At 43.2% G+C, this 25320-nt stretch overlaps 1 protein-coding gene across 5 annotated transcripts in view; it reads left to right on the top strand.

Annotated features, from left to right (window-relative positions):
• The window catches only part of LOC105484993 (defective in cullin neddylation 1 domain containing 3), a 50503-nt gene extending 25699 nt beyond the window's left edge, over positions 1–24804 (top strand). For all 5 annotated transcript variants that reach the window (XM_011747132.2, XM_011747130.2, XM_011747131.3 and 2 more), the window contains 2 exons: positions 13350–13885; positions 15370–24804. In XM_011747132.2, coding sequence (XP_011745434.1) covers positions 13455–13885; positions 15370–15853 — 915 coding nt within the window. In that variant the 5' untranslated portion in view covers positions 13350–13454 and the 3' untranslated portion in view covers positions 15854–24804. The remainder of the gene's footprint in view (positions 1–13349; positions 13886–15369) is intronic.
• The last annotated feature ends 516 nt before the right edge of the window (positions 24805–25320 follow it).

The raw sequence follows: 25320 nt of genomic DNA, 5'->3' as shown, positions 1-25320 counted from the left end.
GATGGATAGTTCGCAGATTTGTTTTTTCCATTCTGTAGATTGTCTCTTCACATTGTCGATTGTTTCCTTTGCTGTGTAGAAGCTTTTTAGCTTGATGTAACCCCATTTGTCTGTTTTTGCTTTGGTTGCCTGTGCTTTTAAGGTCTTACACAAAAAATCTTTGCCCAGACCAGTGTCCCGGATCATTTCCCCAGTGTTTTCTTTTAATAGTTTCATAGTTTCTTGTCTTACATTTAAGTCTTCAATCCATTTTGATGTGATTTTTGTATATAGTGAGAGAGAGGGGATCTAGTTTTATTCTTCTGCATGTAGTCAGGGGATCTAGTTTTATTCTTCTGCATATAGTCATTTAGTTCACAGTGATTTGTTTTAGTTCCCATTTTCAACTGAAAAAACTGAGATGGAAGATGGTTAAGTTTGTGCTAGAGAGTTGGTAGAGCTGGGCTGCACAAACTTAGTCATTTTGTATCCAGTGCATGTACTGTCCCTCCTGGAAGGCACATGACTATACTGAAGCAGCTGAAGGAGCTGCAATATCTGTGCAACTGGTGTTTGAGTGAGAGAATTGAATGTTGGTTGCAGAACAGTCAAGACACTGAATGCAATTCAGAAAAGTTGCATGTGATTTCATGGACCCCCTATTGTTGGTTGCAATATTTGTGTATGTGTATGTGTGTGTGGGCACGCATGGGCGTGCATGAGCGCACGCAGTTTATTCTGGGGCCATAGTTGTCTTTGAATTTTCAAACTTATTGATGACTGAAAGAACTTACGGTGCTGCTGCTCTACTTTATAATTTTTTCATGTTCTTTCTTAAAATAGGGCCTAGCTGCTAGGGCAGGATTTTAATAGACAGAATTGTGATGGCCATTAGGTGGCAGCAATTTTGGCAGGTCATGTGGGTGGGAAGTGGGCAGGAACTGGGCAGGAACTGAGCAGGAATCATCAGATGTCTTACTTTGCAAAGCTTGCAGTACCACAATGCCTTCCAACAGGTATAGAGCTCTATTTTTAATTATCTGCTTATCTTCACACATGTTAATGTACTCTGGGGACTCATGCCACATGAGCATTTGTGAAAATAAGTAACTGTTAAAAAAAAAAAAAAATCAAAGCCTAAACCTTGGGGCCTCAAGTTTCAACCTGCAGAGAACGTATTTCAATAAAGATGTGCAAACATGAGCATTTCCTGTCAGTCTTCGAAACTTAAACACTTTCTAAACAGGCTCTTCACTTCGTAAAATCAAAGAGAAATTGTCTGAGTGATAGGAATTGAAACCGAGAGGGCAGCCAAGTTCAGGTTAGATTTGGGCTTTCAGTTTCATGGGATATGGTTTAGATCAAATACCTGTTTCAGCTGGAAGGGTGATCATGTTATTGTACAGAGAAAGACTTCTGAGAGCTTTTGCTTTACAGCCTTTCACGTGGTGTCTGAATGCAGGGATGGGGTTCCTCCTTGGGAACAAGATGACGACAGCAAATATGTACACAAAAGAATAAAGCTCCTGAAGTACTCTGTGGCGTAATCTACTTGAAGGAGGTCTAATGGTGTAAAAATTTCAATTGGAAAGATTCTTTTAGCCAGTTAGTCATACCATCTTTTAAAAAGCATCCTACTGGTCCACGTAGTTATAACGGAATTTGACAGCTTTCGTGAACTTGGGATCATTGGTCCTGTTGTTCAGCTAAGGGTCCTATGATATATTCGACTAGAAATTGTGGCCTAGTCAGTTAGATCTGAATTAGAACATCTAGCTATTAGATCTTCTCTCTCTTTGCTCTCTGAATAGAAGAGATCTGAGTGACATAGCTCTGTCTTGGTAGGGACTCTTTCAGTTGTGATAGAAAAACCCGACATCTGACGTATGCAAAGGAGAGTTCGTTGGCTCATACCTGTGAAGTTCAGGCTTTGATCTTGCCTCTAGGAACAGTTGGATTCAGGGTGTAAATAATGCCTTCAAAATTCAGTTTCTCTTTGTCTCTTGGTGCTGCTTTCCACTTGGTGATTTCATTTTTGGGTTCTACGTGCATTTGAGCTGAGCCCCATGTGATAAACAGGGACCATTTAATCCTCACAGTGACCCTTGAGTAGGCATTCTTATTTTTACTGGTGGCTCTTTCTGGTAGCATCTCCAGCCTCCTGTATTTTCAGTGTTGAGATTCTCTCTGCCTGGCTTGTCCTGGGCATATCCTGGATCCAGTCATTAAAGCCAGGGTCATGTTAGGCCTTGGTGGGCCTGAGTCCCATAGTTCTTTATGAACCCCACTCAGCCATATGGATGAGTGAGGGAAAAGGATCTGCTGGTGAAAATTGGGTAATCACCTGATGAAGAGCCTGGATGCTGGGAAGACAGACACGTCTGCTACAAATCTGTTCTTTGACCCAGTCTGTGGCTTGAAAGCCCATGTTAGTCTTCACACTAAATCCAGCCCATTGACCATTTCCAGGCATTCTACATTTCTCTTTTGAATGAGCCTCTTGCTCCCTGGGAATGTGAATCACTCAATCCATGGGCCAGACCCTTTTACCCCTGATGTTAAACCTTTGATAAGGGGACTGTTACTCATTAGACCTTAAGATGGTCATCATCTTTGTCCTCTTCTTTTCCTTGGAGGGAGTGTGAGGGGGAAGTTGATCTTCTTTTGAAAGAATAAATTGAGGAAATTTAGATGTGAGTGAAAGATGTCCTTAGGATTACGCTGGTTTTCTCCCCATTCCCCCGTCATTTAAAAACACTTTCTTAAAATCCCTGGAGCCAGAATCAGTGGATTGACTAGGTTTTTTGTTTTGGTTTTTTTTTTTTTTTTTTTTTTTTGAGTCAGAGTCTTGCTCCATAGCCCAGGCTGGAGTATAGTGGCGCAATCTCCCTCACTGCTACCTCTGCCTCCCGGGTCCTAGTTCAAGCAGTTCTCCTGCCTCAGGCTCCCGAGTAGCTGGGATTATAGGCATGTGCCACCACGCCCAGCTAATTTTTGTATTTTTAGTAGAGACGGGGTTTCACCATGTTGGCCAGGCTAGTCTTGAACTCCTGACCTCGTGATCCACCCGCCTTGGCCTCCCAAAGTGCTGGAATTGCAGGCGTGAGCCACCGCACCTGGCCTGGTTAGCCTTTTTGATTGTGATTCGCAGTGAAGCAAGACTGAAAGGATATACTCCAAAATATTAATCGTAGGTGGTGAAATTAGTGATTGGCTTTTTTTTTTCCTTTATGCCTCTCTGTACTTTCTAAACTTCACAAGATAATTGTGTAATACTTTTGGATTTGCCAGCAGGAAGGAGATCCTAGTGACCTCACTTTTCTGACCAGGTGACTGATGTGGTTGGAAGCAGGAATTCTTTTATTGTATGGGTCTTTTCTTTCCCTCTGTCTCTTCCTGTCTACTATGCATTAGCAGTCAGCCTCCATCGTGGGGAAAAAGCCGATAAATGTGGTCTTAATGGATTTAGGTGTTTTTTTTTTTTTTTAAGAATTAGCAAGCATTAAGAGATTGATTGGTTACCACGTGGTGAACCTGAGGCCTGCTTAGAGGCCATTGGCTTCCGAAACCACATCTCTACATTTGTGGTCATCCAGGTGCCCTTTAAGACATTTGGATGCAGTCATTTATCATCTGTATATTGTGTTCCTTCGTCGTCTTTGGACTCATTTCACAATTTCCTTTCTTGCCTTTTACTTAGATGCAAAAATCTAACCTTATCTCCAGCTCACTAATTTTCAGTCAGTTGCTGACTCCCAAGTTCCTGAGAAGGTGATTGAAAAATGAGCAGTTGATGTGGTAATTGGGTGTTTTGAGGACTAATCAGCTACAATCAGGTAAACCTCCAGGGTGGCTGATATCCATATGCTGACTGGAAGGAGGGTATTAGTGCTAATCAGTGGTTTACTTTCAGTGGGCTCTACTGAGGCTTCATCCTAAGGAATAAAACAAGCTGTAAGCTTATAACTGGAGATGAAGAGTGCAGCAGGCATGCCATTTTTATTAGAGTGAAGTGCAGCACAAATCCAAGATGGCCTTCTTGTTTTAAACAGGGAAAGTCACTGGAAAAGCTGGTGTGAAAACAAAGAGTGACCTAGGAATTTGGTGCCCCTTCTTGATACCCCCCTTGCACATAAGTGGGTAGTTAGAAATGCCCATATCAATAGTGACAGCAAAAAATATTTCAAGTGTGGGTCAGTGAAATGATATGGCCCTTTTTTGGTTATTTTGAGTTATGTGGGATTAAACATGTAGCTCAGTTTGGAAGCCCAGAGACCAAAAAAATGGTTCATTATTTGGTATTTGGAAACTTTATAGTATGTGTGTGTGTTTTGGCTTGGCTGTACTTGGCAAGTAGGCATTTGTTCTAGCCAGCCCACACTGGCTTCAGTCCTGAGGCCTCCGCTGGACGTATATATATTTTTAGTAGTGTATTCAAAGGGTGCAATGTGAGGAACAGTGAGAACAATTTCAAAAAGAAATGACTATGCTAAACTGGCTGGTCTTAGTCATGTGACCTAAGATGATTTTATAGAAATATAGCCAGTTTTCTTTTTTAAAAGTTTTCTCTGTCCTCCCTACCCTCTTTCTCCCTTACTTCCTCCCTCTTTTCTTTTACACTTTTGAAACTGGTTGATGTAAAAAGTCACGGGTTCCTCCCCAATCCTAACTGGAACTGCTGTCTTAGCTTGTTGCTGCAGTACATTTTAGGACAAAAAGTCTTTTAAAAGCTGGAAAATAGAAGCAGACGGGTCTCGTTTGCTTTGGCAGAGGGATCGGCTTTCCCTCCCAAGTAGCTCTGGGTAAGACCTAATCTCCAAAGGTGATCTTTGAAGTCTTAAGTTGGAAGTGGCAGCAGCAACTCTGCATTTAAAGTGTTCCCTCAATCTTTCCTTGTTATTTTTGCACATTTACTTTCTAGGAAGTAGTTTACAAATGGACACCATCCATATTCCATCTTTTTCTCAGGTCATTCAGAGTCTGTGGCTTCCAGGTAGGATCAAGGGGCTCCTGTGGTCTTGCTGTGAGACTCTCTGGAGGATGGCTGTGCCAGTACAGCCGCCTCAGCCCCTGGCAGCTGTAGAAAAGCTGTCTGAGGAATTCATGTACTCATGTTCTCTGGCCTTTGGGTATCTGGCATATGTAGGAAGAAATAAAAACCTGCACCCAGCTAGCTCTACAAACTATTTAGATGAAAGTTGAAAAGATGGGCTTTTTATATTGCTAATATGTAGGAGCACCAGCATCTGGCAGTGGTTTCTTGTTGCTGAATAGATTCTAGATGGGAACAGAATGGAGGAGTGGAATGGATTGGTCCCTTCTGTCAAGGAAGCCTCAGAGCAGATCTCAAGTGCCTTGCTGACACTGACTTTTGGTGCCAGCATTTGCCTCCTGTGTTTTAGCTCCTCATTTCACAAGTCTGTTCCTTGGGTGACAGGCTGTCCATCAGTAGCCAACAGACATTCCTCTGAGTGGGCTTCCTGACCCAGCGAGCCTCAGCAGTCAGTTTGCTTGGGTCTGTTTTCCACGTCTGGGCCTATTACTGACCCTCCAGAGATCAAACTAAGATGATTAAGGAGTGGGAAGCCTGCAAAACCAGTGTTTCCTATCCCACCCTTGTTCAGATTGGAGTAGCCCTGCTTTCCCTCTGCTTTTGGACTTACGCTTTTTCTTTGACTCTGATAGTCTTGGGCAAGGAGAACTGTGAGATCTGTTCACCAAGGAGGCAAAGTGCCTGTCCTCAGGAGGGTTGCACATTTGGAACTTTGGCCTCATTGAATACCAAAAAAGGTGAAGGTAGTCCCAGAATATTGGACCTTGGAAAGACTAACCCAGACCCCTAACTTTAATGTCGGGGTCACAGAAACTCAGAGAGGTTAAGTGGCTTGCCGAGAGTACACATTGCTCAGGAGGATTTCACAGCAGAACCAAAGGGGGTGTACTCTGTTCATATTGACTTGGTTCTTCAGGAATATACATAGGCGTTGATAGGATGTTGGACATTTTCTTCTTGGGGCATCAGTACCTCCTTAGGGGTAGGGGAATATCCTGGCACGCACACATCATAGCAGAGAACAGTAGTGAGACCAGTGATGCAAAGTGGCAAGTTTAGAGTCAGACTGCCTGAATTTGAATCCTTCTCCTCCACAGATTGGCTGTGTGATCTCAGGCCACCTCTCTCAAGCTCTATTCACTTCCTCCCTCTGTAAAATGAAGATTATATTATCTTCCTTATAGAGTCATGGATAAAATGTGATAATTCATGGTCAATAAATGTATGTAATTATTTTTACAATATTGTTATTAATGTACTTTAATCACATGAGCCAACCATATCAACCCTCTCCCTCCTCCCTTCCATTTCATGCTTATAGACATTTAAGGACCAGAATAAGACCTGCCTTCTCTCTGAAACTTCCCCATAGAAAGTCTGGCAGACTGGTTTTATTTTCCAGTCTTACTGCTTAGTAGTTAAGAGACCTGTTTCCTAATCTAGGAAAGCTGCAACAACTCATTTCTTGAGGTTGTTGGGAGGCCTGAAGGTGATGATGAATATGAAGCATGTAGCCCCAGGCTCCACAGATACTGATTTCACGTCCCCAGTCCCTCTCTGCCTTTCTTTCTGTAATAGTGGTTCACACTTCTCTCTCCTTCTCCTGTCTACATTTGTACGGAGTCTCAGTGTGGGTTTGTCCTCTGTGGTGGTTCTGTTCTGTAAGATGCAGTTGAGAGTAGGCCCCTAGAAGATAGGGACTTGCCTGGTTGTCATTTCATGGTCTGCCTAGGAGATAGGAGCAACTTCCTAATCCCTCTTTGGAGCTAGAGCAACCCAGGGACTGCGGCCTCTGGGATTGCCCTTTGGGCCAGGCAGTGGCTGCTCCAGGCCTAGGACCAGGCAGCCAGCCAAGCCCATCCCCAGGAACAGCGGCCAGCGCTGGCACAGGGGAGGAAAGAGTCTGGAGACTGATGTGCAGAGGAGGGAGGGAGAGGCAGAGCAGCTGGGCTGAGACTGAGGGAGAGAAGCTGGAGGCTGATCTTGGTCCAGCAGAAGCTGAGCAGAGCTGCTCTCTTTGGTCTTTCAGGTAAACATTCAAAGCTATAAGTGGAAAAGAAAAAAAAAAAAGGCTAGAAATAGGTTTCCCCAGTTTGTGGGTTGTTTTTTTTTTTTTCCTTCTTTCTCCTGCCTTTTCTTTCTCCGCATCCCTCCTTGTCTCTGGCTCCATTCAACCCATCTGTGACCCTTGCTGATGCAGGAGAATGGTCACTTATTGTGAGCAGACCTGAATCGCCACGGGAGATACGGGCTGGCTCCTAAAAAGAGCACTGTTCTAGGAGAAGGGAAATGATTCTGTCACCAACATTGTGACAATAATTATAACTATTATAGAGGCTAACACTTACCAACCAAATGCTTTCTGTGAGTCAGGTATTGAGCAGAGCATTTACATGCGTTATCTCATTTATTCTACCCAATAGTGCTTTGAGGTACAGCTGCCCCGTTTTAAAGTTCCATATGGACAGTTCCGGTTATTTGGTGAGATTGCCATGGCAATGGCAATGGTTTGTCTTGGTTTGTCTGAGCTCATCCTCTTCATCACTGTGCTTCTGTTTCCTCCATTCCTAGATAGGCTCCTTGACCTTGGTGTGTCTCCGTTTAGTTTCCTGTAAAATGGGGTAATTGCTTCACAGAGCTACGTTTATATATAGCTTTCGTAATGACCTAACAAATACAAAATTATATTCATGACTAATAATGTTCTGTTGCTGTTGAAAATTTAGTGCCGGGATGTCCAGATTGTGCTTAGGCTGTCCACTTCAGAGGTGGCAGTGATGGGGAGGAGGACCAACTGGGAAGGCAGTTCCATTAAATTAGTAACTGAGTGGAGAGCTAGACATCCTTTCTTTTGCAGATCTGCAGAGTGGGGACTAAGTGGAGAGGGGAAGGAGTTTGGAACTGGCTGAAAGCCTGCTCCAGGTTAGGGACTGGGCATAGCAATTCAGTGTCCATTGGGCACAGCAGATACTCAGCTTGATTTTATTCAGGATCCATCACAAGGAAATCCTGTGTTGTAGAGAGTCTGATCCTCCAAGCATTACTGGGTAGTGGTGTATTTGAGTAGGATCAGTGCTGTGGCAAGATAATCGGTTTTGGAACAAGCCCTGGGCCAGTGACTCAGTGCAGGGGTAGGAAGTCCTGGCCAGCTGGGCCTGTGGAATCTGAGGCTGGGAGCCCATTGTTCAGATGGAGTAAGTTGGGACTTCCAACAGGCTAACCAGATACTACTGAGCTACTAATACTACTAATACAGTAACAGCTGTCGTATCAAGTGTTTTCTCTGAAGCCATGTACCTTTTATCTGCATTTCCTCACTGAATCCTTTCAAGAGCTCTGTCAGGCAGATACCATTTTGCAGACTGAGGAAATTCAGGCTTCTATTAGGGTCAGACAATTAGCCAGTGGCACAGTTGGGCATCCTTTTCAGAGCTGAAGCTTTTAACTCTGCTGGTGGACAAAAACGTCACAGGTTTAGGGCATCTGGACTAATTCTAGTTTCCACGTCTGGTGGGGCTGAGCCTGGGTGCATGGTGTCTGCCTGGTTCATCGCAGCAGGGCTGGCCTGGGGAGAGGGCAGTGAGGAGGAGATCCTTCTTGAGCGCTGAGCGCAGACGATGTGTTCTCTCTCCAGTGACTGATGGTGAGATTTGCTGCTCTGGGTTTGCTGTGGTGTCACTCCTGAACTTGGGGCCGGGCCGTCGTGCATTCTCTCTAGGTGCTCTGCTTTTGTGGGTGGGCTCTGCAATCTAGCCTAGGGGTAAATGTCATGGTATCTTGATCCAGATGTGTGATCTTGGGTAATTTAGTTTCCTCAGCCTCAGTTTCCTTGTTTTTAAAGGGGGCTGTGATGAGTATGTGTGAGTTCATTGTCCCTAGAAGTGCTTAGCATAGCGCCTGGCACCGCATCAAGTGCCCAATAATTGATGACTGCTATTATTAGCTGTTAGCCATCAGCTAGTGAGTCTAGGGGAGACCTTCAACTTTAAAACACTTGAAGTGCTGCCAGCCTGGGCCACGGGGCTGGGCACTGTGATTGAGCCTGGGGAAAGCTCTGGGAGAGCAAAAGTATCTTCCCGGAGAAGGGGGCAGACACAAGAAGGTACTGTTGGGCAGTAATCGGAGTAATCAGGGGACCATATGCACCAGATCTGGAGATATTTTCTTCTGGCTTTAGACCACCACTCGCCTCAACACTCAATGGAATGGGGGCATTTCAAAGAAAGGGACCAGAATGGAAGAAGGATCCCACCTTCAGGCATTTGCTGATTGATTATCTGTTGAAACTGATATTCTTCTCCCTATTTTCATCTGCTGGGCATGTTAAAAGCTTTCAGGTTTCAGCTGGTTCTGCTGTGTCAGGTAATCAAAAGATGCTCTTACATGGAGGGCTGGTTGGCTAAATGGGATTAGGGCCTCTTTGGGAGTCCCATCTGTTCTGTCCCTACCTGAAGGCCTTGGCGCCAGGATTTGGAGGAAGCTGCTAGGATGAAGCATCTGTCCAGTGGGGGCGGGGTGAGTGGCCTGGGGTAGGTGGGTCAGATGGAGGCCAGGAAATCCTCTTATCTCGCTGGGTGCCCATGCCTCCCTCAGCAGCAGGAGCTGAGCAGCAAACCCTGGTGAGTCAGCGTGCCTGGGAATTAGAGTTGCCAGTCTGTGAGCATGTGGGGTTTGTGTAAGTTTGGGCCTTTTGTTTCTTTCAGCATTCTAGTCTTTAGAAACACAAATCTGGAAACCAGGCCCTCCACATGGTACAGTCCTTGTTTTGAAATAATTCAGCTCACACAGTTGCTTCCCTTGTACCGTGGTCTTCCAAGAATTAACCCCTTGCCATTTGAAGTTGTAATGAGTTGTACTTATGGCTTACTAGCTGTAGTCTTAAAGCATGAAAAGTCTTTTAAAAAACTTAGGATGGTTATTTTCCATACCAAAAGCCCTTATAAGAGCTTCAGTGTATTTCTGAAGCCCAAGTAAAACTACAAGTCTTTGAGGGCATGTTTGGCCATGTATTTTTGTCATTGTTCTCTTTGCGGGTGGAGAAGGGGACAGGCCTTGATATGACTAATCTCTAATAACTACAGGAATGATTGTGCTCTTCATTTTAAACTTATTGTATACTCAGAGCTTATCCTCAGAGAATTTCTTTTGAAGACGACCCCCAATTTATCCAGGCACTATTTAGAGGAAGCCAAGTATTTTAGGCAAAGTTTAAAGCTCCAGCCTTTCGTAAAAAACACCCTTCTGTCCCACTGTACGTTCTCTAAGATCTTTCAGTTTGGATCATAGACGTCCATGAAAGCTCCCTGGACCTGGGGAGGCCCGGGTGACTGACTTTGACTTCTGTTTAGTGTCTGTTTCCTGCTACACTTCTGGCTCCTGGTCCACATTTCATTAACGACGTAATTTCAGTGACTGCCATTATAGCAGTTGGCAAAGCTTTATAAATACTAAATTGTACATGGGTTTTCCAACAAACTGGTTGAAAATAGGAATAAGAGTCCTGAGTAGCCAGAGTCATCTTAGAAAAATCACCTAGCTTCTGGCTTAGAAATGTCTGGCAATTTGTTTAAAAAAAAAGTTTAAATTACATAAATAATTAATAAACCACCATGATGAGTTTGTAATGTATCAGTACAAACTTTTCTTTTTTATTTAGTAATTATCCTACCATTTAGAGATTGCATTTGGGTAAATCTGTCCTCCTTTTATTTTTCTATTTTTTCCCAATTTTTTCAGTTTTTTCTTTTTTTTTTTCTGAATATTCTGAGCATTTTTATTTATTTATTTTTGGTAACTTTTTTTTTAGTTTTTATTTTAGGTTTGGGGGTAATGTCAAGGTTTGTTACACAGGTAAAGTGTCATGGGGGTTCGTTGTACATATTATTTCATCACCCAGGTATTAAGTCCAGAGCCCAGTAATTATCTTTTCTGCTCCTCTCCGTCCTCCCACCCTCTACCCTCCACCCTCAAGTAGACCCCAGTGTCTGTTATTTCCTTCTTTGTGTTCATAAGTTCTCATCATTTAGCTCCCACTTTATAAGTGAGAAAATGTGGTATTTGGTTTTCTGTCCCTGCATTAGTTTGCTGAGGATCATAGCCTCCAGCTCCACCTGTGTTCCCACAAAAGACATGATCTCGTTCTTTTTTATGGCTGCATAGCATTCCATGGTGTATATGGACCGCATTTTCTTTATCCAGTCTATCACTGATGGGCACTTAGGTTGATTCCACATCTTTGCTATTGTGAATAAATGCTGCAGTGAACATTCGCATTCGTGTGTCTTTGTGGCAGAATGGTTTTTATTCATCTGGGTATATACCCAGTAATGGGGTTGCTAGTTCGAATGTAGTTCTGCTTTTAGCTCTTTGAGGAATCATCATACTGCTTTCCACAGTGGTTGAAGTAATTTACACTCCCACCAACAGTGTATAAGTGTTCCCTTTTCTCTACAACCTTACCAGCACCTGTTATTTTTTTGACTTTTTAATAACAGCCATTTTGACTGGTGTGAGAAGGTATCTCATTGTAGTTTTGATTTGTATTTCTCTAATGATCAGTGATATTTAACTTTTTTCATATGCTTGTTGGCCACATGTATGTCTTCTTTTGAGAAGTGTCTATTCATGTACTTTGCCCACTTTTTAATGGGGTTGTTTTTCTCTTGTAAATTTAAGTTCCTTATAGATGCTGGATATTAGACCTTTGTCAGATGCATAGTTTGCAAATTTCTTCTTCCATTCTGTAGGAATCTCTTCATAGTTTCTTTTGCTATCTCTTGATAGTTTTTTTTGCTGTGCAGAAGCTCTGAAGTTTAATTATTATAGATCCCACTTGTCAATTTTTGCTTTTGTTTTGATTGGTTTTGGTGTCTTTGTTATGAAATCTTTGCTTGGTTTTATGTCCAGGATGGTATTGCCTGGGTTGTCTTCTAAGGTTTTTATAGTTTGGGGTTTTACATTTAAGTCTTTAATCCATCTTGAGTTGAATTTTGTATATGGTGTAAAGGAGTCCAGCCTTAGTCTTCTGCATATGGCTAGCCGGTTATCCCAGTACCATTTATTGAATAGGGAGTCTTTTCCCCATTGCTCGTTTTTGTCAGCTTTGTTGAAGATCAGATGGTTGTAGATGTGTGGCCTTATTTTTGGACTCTCCATTCGGTTCCATTGGTCTGTGTGCTTGTTTTTATACCAGTAATTTTTTCAATTTTTTTACACAGGGTCTTACTTTGTCACCCAGGCTGCAGTGGGGTGGTGCTATCCCAGCTCACTGCAGCCTTGACCTGGGCTCAGTTGATCCTCCCACCTGAGCCTCCCTTGCAGCTGGGAGTACAGGTGTGCATCACCACACCTGACTAATTTTTTCTATTTTTCGTAGAGTCAGGGTCTTGCTATGTCTCCCAGGCTGGTCACAAACTCCTGGACTCAAGCTGTCTGCCTACCCACCTTGGCCTCCTAAAATGTTGAGATTACAGATGTGAACCACTGCAACTGGTCCCAGTCCTTCTTTTAAAGTGGAGACACACTTCTTTGGAAGACTCAGCCTATAGGCCGTATAGGACAATCACATTTATTGTGAACTTGGCTTGCATTCTAAGTACAGCCTTGCTGAGGACCTGGGGGAGAAAAAGAAGCTCCTCGGTTGGGAAACTTGGTGTGGAGTACAGGCTTGGTGGATGGTTTCTACAGGTGGATGGAGTAGGGCAGAGAAAGGGCATTTCACCTACTATGTGGGATAGGCCCAGAAAGGCATCTGGAGAGATCAGAGGCAAATTTCATTTTTCTGCTTGACTTAGGCCCCTGCTTGTAGTCTTGACAACCTCATCGTTAGGGCATTATGAGACTATCGTTCTGAATATGGCCACCCCTCCTCCCTACTCATCCTACTTAAAAAGAAAATCTGAGAATGTTGGCATTAGGAATTAGAAGATGAACTGTTCCTTTGTGCCTTCTGGCTTAATCCAGGTCCAAATAACTTTTCTTATGTGATGGCAAGTTGGCAACAGATTTCCTCTGGAATATTTCTGTCAAACTGTAGTCTTTGATGCATTCTACATATGAATCAGCCTCTTTGAAATCTATGTTACCTTAAGAATTTTAGGAATTTTCCTCATTGGTTCTCCATATGTGCCCCAACCACTGTGTCGCCAAGGTGAAGTTACAGAACTGGCCTATGAAGGAGATGATGAACTCAGGGTCTCTCCCATGGTTTGTTGTTGGCTTACGGAAATAGAGTGGTGAACCACTGTGCACCCTAGAAGGTAGGGTCCGTACCCCATTTCCCCTGCCCAGAGGTGATGGCTTTCTAACTTCCTTCCAGGTTGGCTGGCTCCTCTGGCTGATGGCATGTTGAGGTACATGGGCCAGTGGCAGCGAGGGCATCCGATCCAGAGGGGGCCACTCTAGAGGCCGGGCCACCAGCACCATGGGCCAGTGTGTCACCAAGTGTAAGAATCCCTCATCGACCTTGGGCAGCAAGAATGGAGACCGTGACCCCAGCAACAAGTCACACAGCAGGCGGGGTGCAGGCCACCGTGAGGAGCAGGTACCACCCTGTGGCAAGCCAGGTGGAGATATCCTTGTCAACGGGACCAAGAAGGCTGAGGCTGCCACTGAGGCCTGCCAGCTGCCGACGTCCTCGGGAGATGCTGGGAGGGAGTCCAAGTCCAATGCCGAGGAGTCTTCCTTGCAGAGGTTGGAAGAACTGTTCAGGCGCTACAAGGATGAGCGGGAAGATGCAATTTTGGAGGAAGGCATGGAGCGCTTTTGCAATGACCTATGTGTCGACCCCACAGAATTTCGAGTGCTGCTCTTGGCTTGGAAGTTCCAGGCTGCAACCATGTGCAAATTCACCAGGTCAGTCACAAACACTTTGTGTCACCAGGTGAGCAGTGGTACCCAGCTAGGATAGGACTGGGTTGGCTTCATAGGGTTTTGGGTAAGTTTTTACGTTTTTATTTTTCTGATCAGGTTCTCTAAAGCTTAAATGTTTTGAGCCAAGTTGTGGTTATGATGCTGAGAAGCCCCTCTGGACTCTAAAGGTTTAAAATGTATCTCCCTGGCTCTGCAGCAGACCTACTAAATAGGAATCTCAGGGGGGAAGGCCCGGGCATTTGGATTTTGATTTTGATAAAGATTCATGTCTGGTTCTAATGTGTACTCCATGTTTTGTTTTGTTTTTTTTTTTTTTGTGCAGAATAATGCCTTTGCCTAATTCATAGGTCAAATTTCAGGCCTATCCTAGCATTATTTGGCAGCTTCTCAGTAACTGGTCACTGCTCATCTTTGCCTTAAATGAGGAATAAGCCAGGGTGAACCAGGTCGCCAAGTTGCTGCTCAGCCCCACTGCTGCCTTGGACCTTTCTTTTCTTTTACTCCTTTACGTGTCAGTCAGTATTTATTGTATGCCCAGCATGTGCCAGGCGCTGTGAGTACCAATACAGTAAGTGCCTCTGGGGAGGGGATATGCCTCTCTCCCTCCATGAAGCCACTTGCCGTTTCTAGTACTTAGCGTATTGCCCGCCCGCGGCCAGGCCTGTGTGTAACAAGGTCAGTTGGCCTGTTACTAAGCAGTAGCTGTGCATATTGTTCTGGTCATGTGTCCCTATAGAATGTGGTTTGTAGAACATGGGGTTATGAATAAGAACTGACTTTGAGACCCAGCCATACAATTTGTGGTTTGCATGCCCCCACCCCAGGAAGGTTACCCTCCAGACCTCAGAGGCCTCACCTCTTCAGCAGATGCTACTGTCCCTGAGAAGATGATCAGTGCGAGACCATGCTGTAAGCGGAAAGCATTGTGTAGATGTTAAAAATACATAATTTTTGTTTTTTAATGATAGAATTTTGATCTCTGGTGATAGAATTACCCAGGTTCAGAATCCTTGGCTCCAGAAGTCTCCCTTTGCAGTCACTAAAAGTGACCCCCAAACAAACAACCCGTAGAGAGCCAGAGGGGAGCAGGAAGCCTCCGCCTCTGGAAGGAAAGAATCCGCAGCTTAATCACTATTGCAGAGCGGGAAACAGGGCAGGGAGCAGGAGACTTGAGTTTAGCTTTGGGAAGATGAATGAATGAATAAATGAACCATTATCAGCTGCCAACTGTGTGCCAGGCACTGTTAGAAGCAGAATAGTAATTTGTTTAGTCCTCACCAAAACCCTTTGAAGTAAGGTGTTATTTTTACCATTTGACAAATAAGGAAATAGGACTAATTAGTTGAAGGAGTTAGAATTCAAATCCAGACCATCTGGCCTGAAAGCCCTGCTCTTAATCACTATGTATATTTCCTGTAAATAATACAGTTTATAATTATTAATTGTCCTTTTCCTTTCTGTTGCAGGAAGGAGTTTTTTGATGGCTGCAAAGCAATAAGTGCAGACAGCATTGACGGAATCTGTGCACGGTTCCCTAGCCTCTTAACAGAAGCCAAACAAGAGGATAAATTCAAGGATCTCTACCGGTTTACATTTCAGTTTGGCCTGGACTCTGAAGAAGGGCAGCGGTCACTGCATCGGGAAATAGCCATTGCCCTGTGGAAACTAGTCTTTACCCAGAACAATCCTCCGGTATTGGACCAATGGCTAAACTTCCTAACAGAGAACCCCTCGGGGATCAAGGGCATCTCCCGGGACACTTGGAACATGTTCCTTAACTTCACTCAGGTGATTGGCCCTGACCTCAGCAACTACAGTGAAGATGAGGCCTGGCCAAGTCTCTTTGACACCTTTGTGGAGTGGGAAATGGAGCGAAGGAAAAGAGAAGGGGAAGGGAGAGGTGCACTCAGCTCAGGGCCCGAGGGCTTGTGTCCCGAGGAGCAGACTTAATGGCTCTGTCCCAGGAGCAGCAGCAAGGATCTGCCAGCTGCCCTGCAGCCAACAGAGGAATTGGACCATTTTGGAAATTACTGAAGATCCGGATATTTTCTACTTTACACCTTTCTCTGCCTTGTATCTGAAAGGGCTCTAAAATGCTGTATCATGTTTTAGGCACTTTCTTCATTTTTTTGGTTATTTTGGTTATTTCCTTTTTGGGGGGGATCTCCCAGAATATTTGAACCTGGTTACATGTTGTGTATTTTTTTTGAAGCCTTCAGATAGAATAAGCCTGCCATTTCTTGCACAAATTAGGTTTTTTTTTTTTTTTTTTTTTTTTCGGTAGGGGAGGGCATAGAGCAGGGAGGGGATGGGACTGTTAGGTTGAATTAACATGACAAAATGATGCAGTGCCAGATCTCAGTTTTGCATATTGTTTTTCAGGGCAGGTCTGTACTGTGTGTAGTGCTGTTTACATGGTTGAATTTAGGTTGTAATAATTATTTTTAAAGATTTACACAGATTTGAATAGCAGTGTTAACTGTTAACCACATTGCATTAATTCCCAGGCGATTTAGACTCTTGGAGAGCCAAGGCCAGCCAAGAGCATGTGTAGTCTGGTAACAACCCCCTTTTAAGCTAATTTATCCAGAACCCTGATCTCCCTCACTTCTTGCTCATTCCTTCTTTGACCTATTGCATTTCATGTTGAGTTTTTCCATCAACATGCTGCACCTGTCAGTCAAGTGAGCATTTTGTAAGAACATGTGTTGTACTGAGAACCACTTAAGCATTGAATGCAGAGAAAGCAGTGCTACCTCAGTTTTGCTGGAAGTAGACTTCTTTGATAGTTTTCTTTCTTTGATGAAGTTTCTGTATTTTCATGTTGTAAGTGGAAATACTTTTTTTTGTTTGTTTGTTTCATTTACCTTGGAGCCAAAGTTTCTGTTCCTGGTGGTCGGGAAACTGCCTGCCGGCCAACTGACTTGAAGGAAAACTGTGGTATGGAGCTCTGCTTGAATTTTTTTTTAAAATATTTTTATTTTTTTCTTTGAATATCATCAGCTTACTTGTCTGGCAAGGGCAGAAGCCTGGGGTTGGCCTGAACTCTGCCAAACAAATATCAAAGTGTATTTAATAGTTAAATTTGTGCCCTTTCCCTTCTTGCTGCACCCATGTTGTCACTTAACCCCCAGGAGTTATTTATTATCTTTTTGTTAAAGTCAGGCTCATTTGGGGTAATGTGATGACTGTTTAGGTTTACATGACCCTCCTCGCCTTTCCCTACCCCCAAATATGTATATATACATATATAAAATATGTATATATTTTACCTATATAAAATATATATATATACACATATATGTATCTATATTCCTTTGTTTCTTTGCCTGCTTATACTGGCCATAAAAGAGGGAGCTGCCTTCAATGTATAAAGTATAAGAAGAGTGCCAGGGAAAGCCATAATGGAGGCTTTTGGATCTGAATTTGGACCATTTTCACTAAAGAGAACATGAGTTTTGCTCAGCCCTTTCCTCACAAGAGGGAGGGCCTGGTTCCCCAGACTTCTCCAAGCGCTCGCTTCATAAGGCCAGCTTTGGCCAGACTGCCGCAGGGGCCTGAGGAACTGACTCTGGTCCTACCTGGTTTCAGTTAGAGGGTCCTCCTGTTATTTTTCCATTTAAAAAGTATGTCCTCAGAAAACTGTACTGGAAGGATGGGTGGCAGGAACTTGTATAGTTCAGCTACCAACACTTTGGAACAGATTAAAAAGGGAATCTTTTAAATAAAAACTTAGAAAAACATTTATATCTTGAGGTAATGAAACTTTGTCTATTAAACATTTGGAGGTTTTTCCCCTAACCTAATACTCCGCTGTGTCCCAGGTATGTTTCTCAGCCTGGGCAGGAATTGCATGTTTTGAGTTCCATTGTGAGCAGCCTTATAGCTCTGGGCTCCCACCTTAAGGGTTATTAAATAGTTTTGGCAGTCAGTATTTTTCTAAAATTGATATTGACTATAAGGAACATACTTGGAATTTTTTTTTTTTTTTTTTTTTTAAATCCTAAACCTGACAGTTCCTCCTTCAGAGGGGCAAATGGGAAACTTTAAGATCATTCACGATATAGTACTGCTAGAAAGCTGGAGGGGATCTTGGGCCAGATGCCTGGCTTCTGTTCTAGCTAAATAAGGCTCTGGAGTAAGTCTCCAGGGTTTCCAGCAGGTTCTGTGGGATCAGCTGTAGCTGGGTACCCAGACTGAGGTTTTAAAAAGACTGCTGTTTCATTAAGCAGTTTGCAACTCATTTTCCTCGGTTCTGGATTGGGTAGTGGTTGACTGAGGGAAAAGGCAGGCTGCACTTGGCCAGGTAAGGCCCTTTCCATCCCAGATCAGGGTGTATCAGAGAGAGGTGCGCAAAACAGGGAGGCAGCCCAGGACCCTGAGTAGAGAAACTAGGTTCCTTCCCCACCCTTTAAGAAGACATTCCGTGCATTACGTGTACTAGAGTGGGTGGATTTTGTTGTTTTTTAAATTAACTATTTAGCCTCCTCATCCCCCACCAAAAAAGCCATTTAGTTATTTTTTGGTTATATTGATCCATTTGCAAATGAGAAGCCAGAAAAGGGAGCAGTCAGGGAGGAACTTACAAGTTCCTTCCAAGTTTGAGTATTTGATGTCCAGCAAAGATTTCAAGCTTCTGCAGTCGCTCTGGGCCAATGCTTGACTCTTTCATGACCACAAGAAATGCAGTTTTTCTGCAAAGGGATCCAAGGTGAGGTGTGTGTAGGGTTTGAAGTTATACTTCTGGGAAATGAAAAGCCTTGTTCCCTTCAACCTAGAAATAGGTTTGCCACTTAATGAGTGGTAAGTCTGTGTAAGAGGCTGAATGTGTACCCCTCAGGTAAGCCAGTACACTCCTTGCTTAGCAATAGAACATCAGGGTGATGTGGAGAGGGGCAGGATGTGGATGCCACTTTGGAAATTGGCAACATCTGAGGACGACAACAAACTGTGTGTTGGGAAATAAGAAACAACTCGGTTTTGACAAATGGCTTTGTAAGCTTTTGTGATGTTTCTTTAGCAATTTATTAGAAAGATGGTGTGAGATGACGTGCTGCTTCATTGAATTGCTCTTTCCCCCATCTTTGCCAAATCTCAATGTATCATTCTTAACCCTACCTCCTGTAAGCGGCTTTGCTATGCTTCAGCTCGTCGTCTCAGCAGCTGAAGTGCTGCCTACCTGTGTGAGTTGGGTCCAGGAACCCATGTCTGCCCCTCTGATAAGGGAAGATGAATCTAGAGCTGGGTAAAGATCTAAATTTTAACCAAACCCCTGGGCCCAGGAAAATAACAATTGAAAACATACAAGGCAGTGTTTTCAGTATTAAACTTCCCCAAGGAAGGCAGAAACTAGTGTTTTTGGAAAGGGAGAAAGGATTAAGCCACACAGTATTAGTCTTTGAAGCAGTACTGGTCTCCAGGGGCTGGTGCCGAATGCTGGAGGCTGCAGGGTGTGGGACCCCATAGTACACTTGATGGCCTCATGTGCTACATACTATGCCAAATTGTATTGAACAGTGGTGGGAAGTTACTGGGATAAGAACTTGTCTAAAAGTTTACAAACCAAAACAGATCTGTTAGGTCGGTGCAAAAGTAAGTTTTTGCCATACTTTATGTATGTTTTTGCCATTAAGTATGGCAAAAACCACAATTACTTTTACACCAACCTATATATTTAGGAGTGTTTGGTTTGCCAGATTCCAAATGAGGTCTTCAGTGCAGTGAAGCCCAAAAGGTAGACTCAGTTATGCAATTATAAGGTTAAGGCATGGAAGAAAGCTGCTGCTAGGTTTTTGTTGCCTTTTACTTGACTGCTTTGCTATTTTTCTTGTCTCTCATGTTTGGTTAGCTATGACTTGAGCATCTTGGTAACTGACAAAGGTCTTCCTTAGGGGACTTGAACATCTTGGTAAATGATGGGTCTTCCTTGGAGGAGGACTCCAGCAGTATCTTGTTTAAATGACTGAAAGAACTATGAAGGTTGTTGAATTGTGTTAATTGGGACTCACTGATGAAATGCGACATTGATCCTCCTCTTACTCCACAGTGTGTTTTCAGATCATATAAAGTTCCCATCCACCCCCCTTCAGAGTTTATTCCTATGATAAGCTGTAATTGCGTATCCAGTTTAAACTGGACTGGGACTGCATGTTGGTGAAGATCAGCAGGGGTTTTCACCCTTTTCGAAAGACGAAATAGATTCTTGAGCACTGGTTGCAGAAGCCAAAATAGTTCAAATAGCTTTGCATAACCATTGGGTTCTGCTTCTGATTCAGGTGCTGGGCATCATGTCCTCCCTATTCTTCTCTTCTTGGAAACCCAGCCTATCTCATAGATACCTACTTCTGCCACCCATCCAACTTCCCTGCTCCTTTCAACACAAATCTTGGATATTGCCAAAGGAAGCCATTCAGCAGCTGCTGGGGTTTTTCATTCCCCCGACACGCATACATTTGCTCTGGGAGAAGTGTCTTCCCTCTGACCCTGGTCCCCAGCTCCGTCTGTGATTAACTGCTCTTACCTGTTGCACTAATGAATATGACTCTAGGTTTTAAAGGGGGAATGTGAAGCAATAGGCAAATGGGGCTTGGATGAATTGGTCCCGCAGATATACCCTGCCTTAAGCCGCTGAGGTGATGAGTCCACTGCTCATGTGACCCTCCACCTTTGTGGATCCCTCTTGGTTTGTGACCAGTGTGTCTGTTTGTTGAGGTTGTACAAACTTGACAAAAGTTAATACTTTTGTTTGTATTCTCTGCACTGTTGCACTCTCCAAATGGCCCCTTGAGTATTTTTATTGACTTGTTACACACATTTTTGTCTTTGATGTCTACATTTTTTCCTTTAATGTTTTTTATTTGGACGGTTACCTGCTGTTGGATTTAATAAATTTGTTTACTTGATTATTGATATTTCTACAAAAAAAAAAAAAAAAAAAAACAGTGACTTTATTCTGGGGCAAAATTTACCTACTGGGAGCTTCTACCAACATAATATTGAGTGACAATTTTTATTCTTTGAAAAACAATCCAGATAAGTACAGGATCCTCAGACTCCAAACATGGGTGTTAACCTACCACATACCAAGCTTAATAGAGTGGCTTTTGAGGGTCTTAGTGCTCAGAGGCAAAGAGCAAATAAGTCTTCACAGGGCCACTGCCTAAATAGTCTTACCTTAGCAACTAATGTGAATTCTCATGAGGAATAAAAAGCGAAGTTGAGCACTGTGTTAAATGCATGACCCCTAGATTTAACAGTATGGCAGTGATTAAGGCAAAGGAAACGAGCTGTATCTGGCTTAAACTCAAGTGCCACTGCTGTGTGACCTTTGGCAAGTTAGTGAACCTCTAAGTTTCCTTTTACTCATCTGCAAAATTAAAAGGCTTTTGCTTCCATCAGAGTGCTAGAATTTTAAAAGTCTTGATAAAGTCCCAATGACACATAAGTGCTCAAACATTACAAGCTCTTTTAAGGTTGTCCAAAGGAATGTTAGGTGAGTAATGCAGGGAAACCAGAGAATAAGAGAGGGGGGTTGGCATGGTCATACATGACCTTTCACAAGTCACAGCCCCTCTTAGGGGCTTAATTTTCCTCTGTGCCAAATTGGGGATGGGGGAAGAAGCTCAGACTAACGTGATCCTTGTGATTCCCATCTGCCTCTTAACACTCTAGATGTATGATGATTAGACCACTTAAGACCCTTAGCTTCCTTCCATTGTATTTTCTGCCTACTTGTTTACATTCAGGAAAGCTCTTGAGTGGTCATCTTACACATTTCTTTCATGGAGGCCCTGATGGCCTCCCCAAAGATTCCCAGCCTCATGTTGGTATTTTGTAAAAATAAATATGGTGGTAGGAGTAGGTGTACTTTTCAGTTGCAGAGGCTCTGGAAGTCATGTCTACATTCTCTGATTATGGAGAGGTTTCTGAGATTTCCTCAATGAACTGGAACTCTTTCTCTTCCTCTGTCATTACTAAGGACAGGACCCGGTGGGGGCTGGAAGGAAATCTAAGGGGTGTTTTCCTCACTTAAAAAGTATGCCTCTAAAGCATTCCCCAGTTGGCTCGTGGGCTTGTTTCTTCTGTGCTTTGGCACTTCTGCGTTACGGAGCCCAGCCAGAGCCTTATAAATAGGTTTGGGGAATAAAGTGGAAGGATACTGACTTGGGGGCTTGTATAGAGCCTGGGCTATTCAAAGTGCTGCCGTCACAGGCTGTATAGATTACAGCTAAAATCCAATTTTCAATTAGATGATGGGCAAACAACTTCACTTAGTTACCAGATGAGCTTAACTGCACATGGAATGCTTTCTAGCAAGAAAGGTGCACTGAAGGTAGTGCTCGGGGTCGGAGGAGTATGAAAGTTGCAACACTGGCTTCTTCCCTCCTTTCAAATCCAGTTGCTGAAGCACATGGCTGGATTGGCTCTGGGAGTCATCCTTCTAGCTCTCAGTTTTGACGTAGGTCAAAAAGAGTTAGTCTGCCTGATAAGATTAGGGAGCTTGCCTAACCTTTCCATTTCCTTTCCTTTATGTCAACTTCTGAGGATGCCCTGTCTTAAAAATATAAGGCTCCTACCTGAGTTTAATCTTCTGTCCAGTGTTCTGACCCTTATCCCATCTCTTGACTCAGGGGTGCTAAAAAAGTCCTGGTGGAATGTAGCAGCACCAGTGCAGTCAGCAGCAAAGCATCTGAACTCTACAGTGTTTTGTAATCCATGCTGATGGGTACTCTCCATGGGCCCTGTGCTTATCTGGGGTGGTGCTGCTAAAACTGCTAGTACATTATAGAGCTATACAATAGTGTGGTACTACTACATGACAAGACAGCGGAAAACATGAATAGTGGCCCTAGTATACACGTGGACTTATATGATAAAGGAGCCTCGTCCTTTATTGGGTAAGTAAAGCTAGATAATTGGGTAAAATTATCTAAATATTTGGGAGTAAGTTATTACATGCCAAAATAAATTCCAAGAAAAATAAGGCTATGAAGTATAGACATTAAATCATTAGAAATATATAAACTTGTCATTGGATCCAGAGATCAGTCAGGGCTTTCTAAGCAGAAAAGCAAATAGAAGAAATCACAAAAGACTAAACATAAAATGATGTACCTTAAAAAGCAAACTAAAATTTTGTAATAGATTATAAATGGACACTATAGTGAATCCATAAGGTGCTCTTAAATCAGTATGGAAAAGGACCTGGCTTCCCAACAGAAAAATGGCAAAGGATATGAACAACTCACTTAGGAAAAATAATTTACCAAAAAGCTTCTGGGGAAAAAAGCAGGATGCCAATCTAAAGGGTATTCAAATAAGTAGAATTAAATATACAATGAAAAACTTATATTGGCAAAAATTTGAAGCAAATCTATGCTAGTAAACAGTAAAAGCCTTTCTGGAGTTAAAAGCATGTGAGATTTCTTCCTAAAAAATCTCCAAGGATGTATGTGCAAGGATATCACCAGCAGCATCATTTGGAAACAACTTCAATGTCAACAAAAGGGACTGCTTTAGAAATTATGGCATACATCAATGCTAGAATGTTATACTCTGCTTTTGAATAATAGAATTTCTATCATCATGGAAAAAGTTGATCGATTATAAAATATTGGCAGTCATTGACCATTGATGGTGGGATCAGTTGTGATTTAAATTTTTCTGTATTTTTCAAATTTTCATTAATAGGTTTCCTTTATAATAGGGAAGAGGTTATTTACAGAAAGGGGGGCAAAAGGAAATGAACAACCCCACTATGGGCAAGGAGACCAGAAAATGGGAGACCAGACTCAAAGCCTAAACCATGAGTTCTGTAAAAGCCCTTGGAGTTGCTTTTCCTCCATAAGAAGCTGCTTCTCCAGCAGCTGCCTTGGCAGCTCTGCACTGGCTGCCTAGAAGGGTGTGGGAGGAAAAATGCACAAACGCACTTATGAATGGAATGTGTGTTTTGCAAGAGGCCAAGTTGGCAGCTTTGGCTTCCAAAAGGTGGAGCATCAGGCGAAAGAACAGAGTGTGCAGACTGAAGTCTCAGAGGCCTTGTAGTGCAGGCCCATCTCTGCAGAGTTCTGGAGTTGGATCCCTGGGGAAACCTCCAGCCCTACCCTTTCTCCTAAGAAAAAGATGGCCTTGGCTATTCTTGGGAGCAAGTGGAGTGCTCTTGGTACAGGGAGATGATCCTTAGTAAAATAGTATCTCATTTATTCAGCACTCAATCTTGACTTTTCCTAGTTTAATCCTCATAACCTTATGAAGTACTAATTTCCCCCATTTTAAAGGTGAGGAAACAGGCCCAGAGAGGGAAAATAATTCACACATAGTGCATTACTGTGTCATTTTCCACAAATGTCTCAATAATCAAAAGTAGTTATTTCCTCATTTTACACAGCTGTGGAAATAGCCTCAAATGAGGTTAAGTGACTTGCCCCAAAATACTCAGGTGTGTGTGGTAGGTGAAGCTCCAACCCAGGCCTGTTCATATTCAAGGCAGGCACTTAATTTGTCTCTGAAGACTTCAGCCTCAAGAGGTAAACAGCAGCTAAGCTCTCACAGCTTTGGAGCTCAGCTGGGCAGGAAGGAACCCAACAACACTTGTCAGCTTCAAGTTCTCAGGGCCTTGCAGCAGAAGTTGGCAGTTCACCTAGGGAACTTTCCTCCTGATGAAGGGACTTGAATCAAGTTGCAGTGTCTGACCCCAAGTCAAGCTCTTCAGTTCTGGTTCCATATAGGGCCAGATCTTACAGAAGCTACATTTAAACTTTCATATAGGACCAGATCTTATGAAGCTACATTTACAGGAAACACTGCTCCAACTGCCCAACCCTAAGAGTTAATTTTAAGTAGAATTATCTTTTTCTTCTTTTCTTCTCCTGACAGCAGCTGTTAAGAATTATTTTCCAATTGGCCGGGCGCGGTGGCTCAAGCCTGTAATCCCAGCACTTTGGGAGGCCGAGACGGGTGGATCACGAGGTCAGGAGATCGAGACCATCCTGGCTAACACGGTGAAACCCCGTCTCTACTAAGAAATACAAAAAACTAGCCGGGCGAGGTGGTGGGTGCCTGTAGTCCCAGCTACTCGGGAGGCTGAGGCCGGAGAATGGCGTGAACCCGGGAGGCGGAGCTTGCAGTGAGCTGAGATCCGGCCACTGCACTCCAGCCTGGGCTACAGAGCGAGACTCCGTCTCAAAAAAAAAAAAAAAAAAAAAAAAAAAAGAATTATTTTCCAATTATAAAAGCAATGTATGTTGAATGTTTAAGAAAAAAATCAAGTCTACAACAGAAAAGCATTTGTTAAAACCTAATTTGTCAATGCCACTAGCCATAGATAAATACTGTTAACATTTTGGCATATAGCCTTGCAGGTTTTGTTAGAAGCCTATGTATAACTTTGTATATTTTCTCCTACAAAAGTGGACTCA

Source organism: Macaca nemestrina, chromosome 18 (assembly GCF_043159975.1).
Source record: "Macaca nemestrina isolate mMacNem1 chromosome 18, mMacNem.hap1, whole genome shotgun sequence".
NCBI classification, from domain to species: Eukaryota; Metazoa; Chordata; class Mammalia; order Primates; family Cercopithecidae; genus Macaca; species Macaca nemestrina.
The sequence above is the reverse complement of the archived record's forward strand: the minus strand, read 5'-3'. Positions and strand labels throughout refer to the sequence as shown.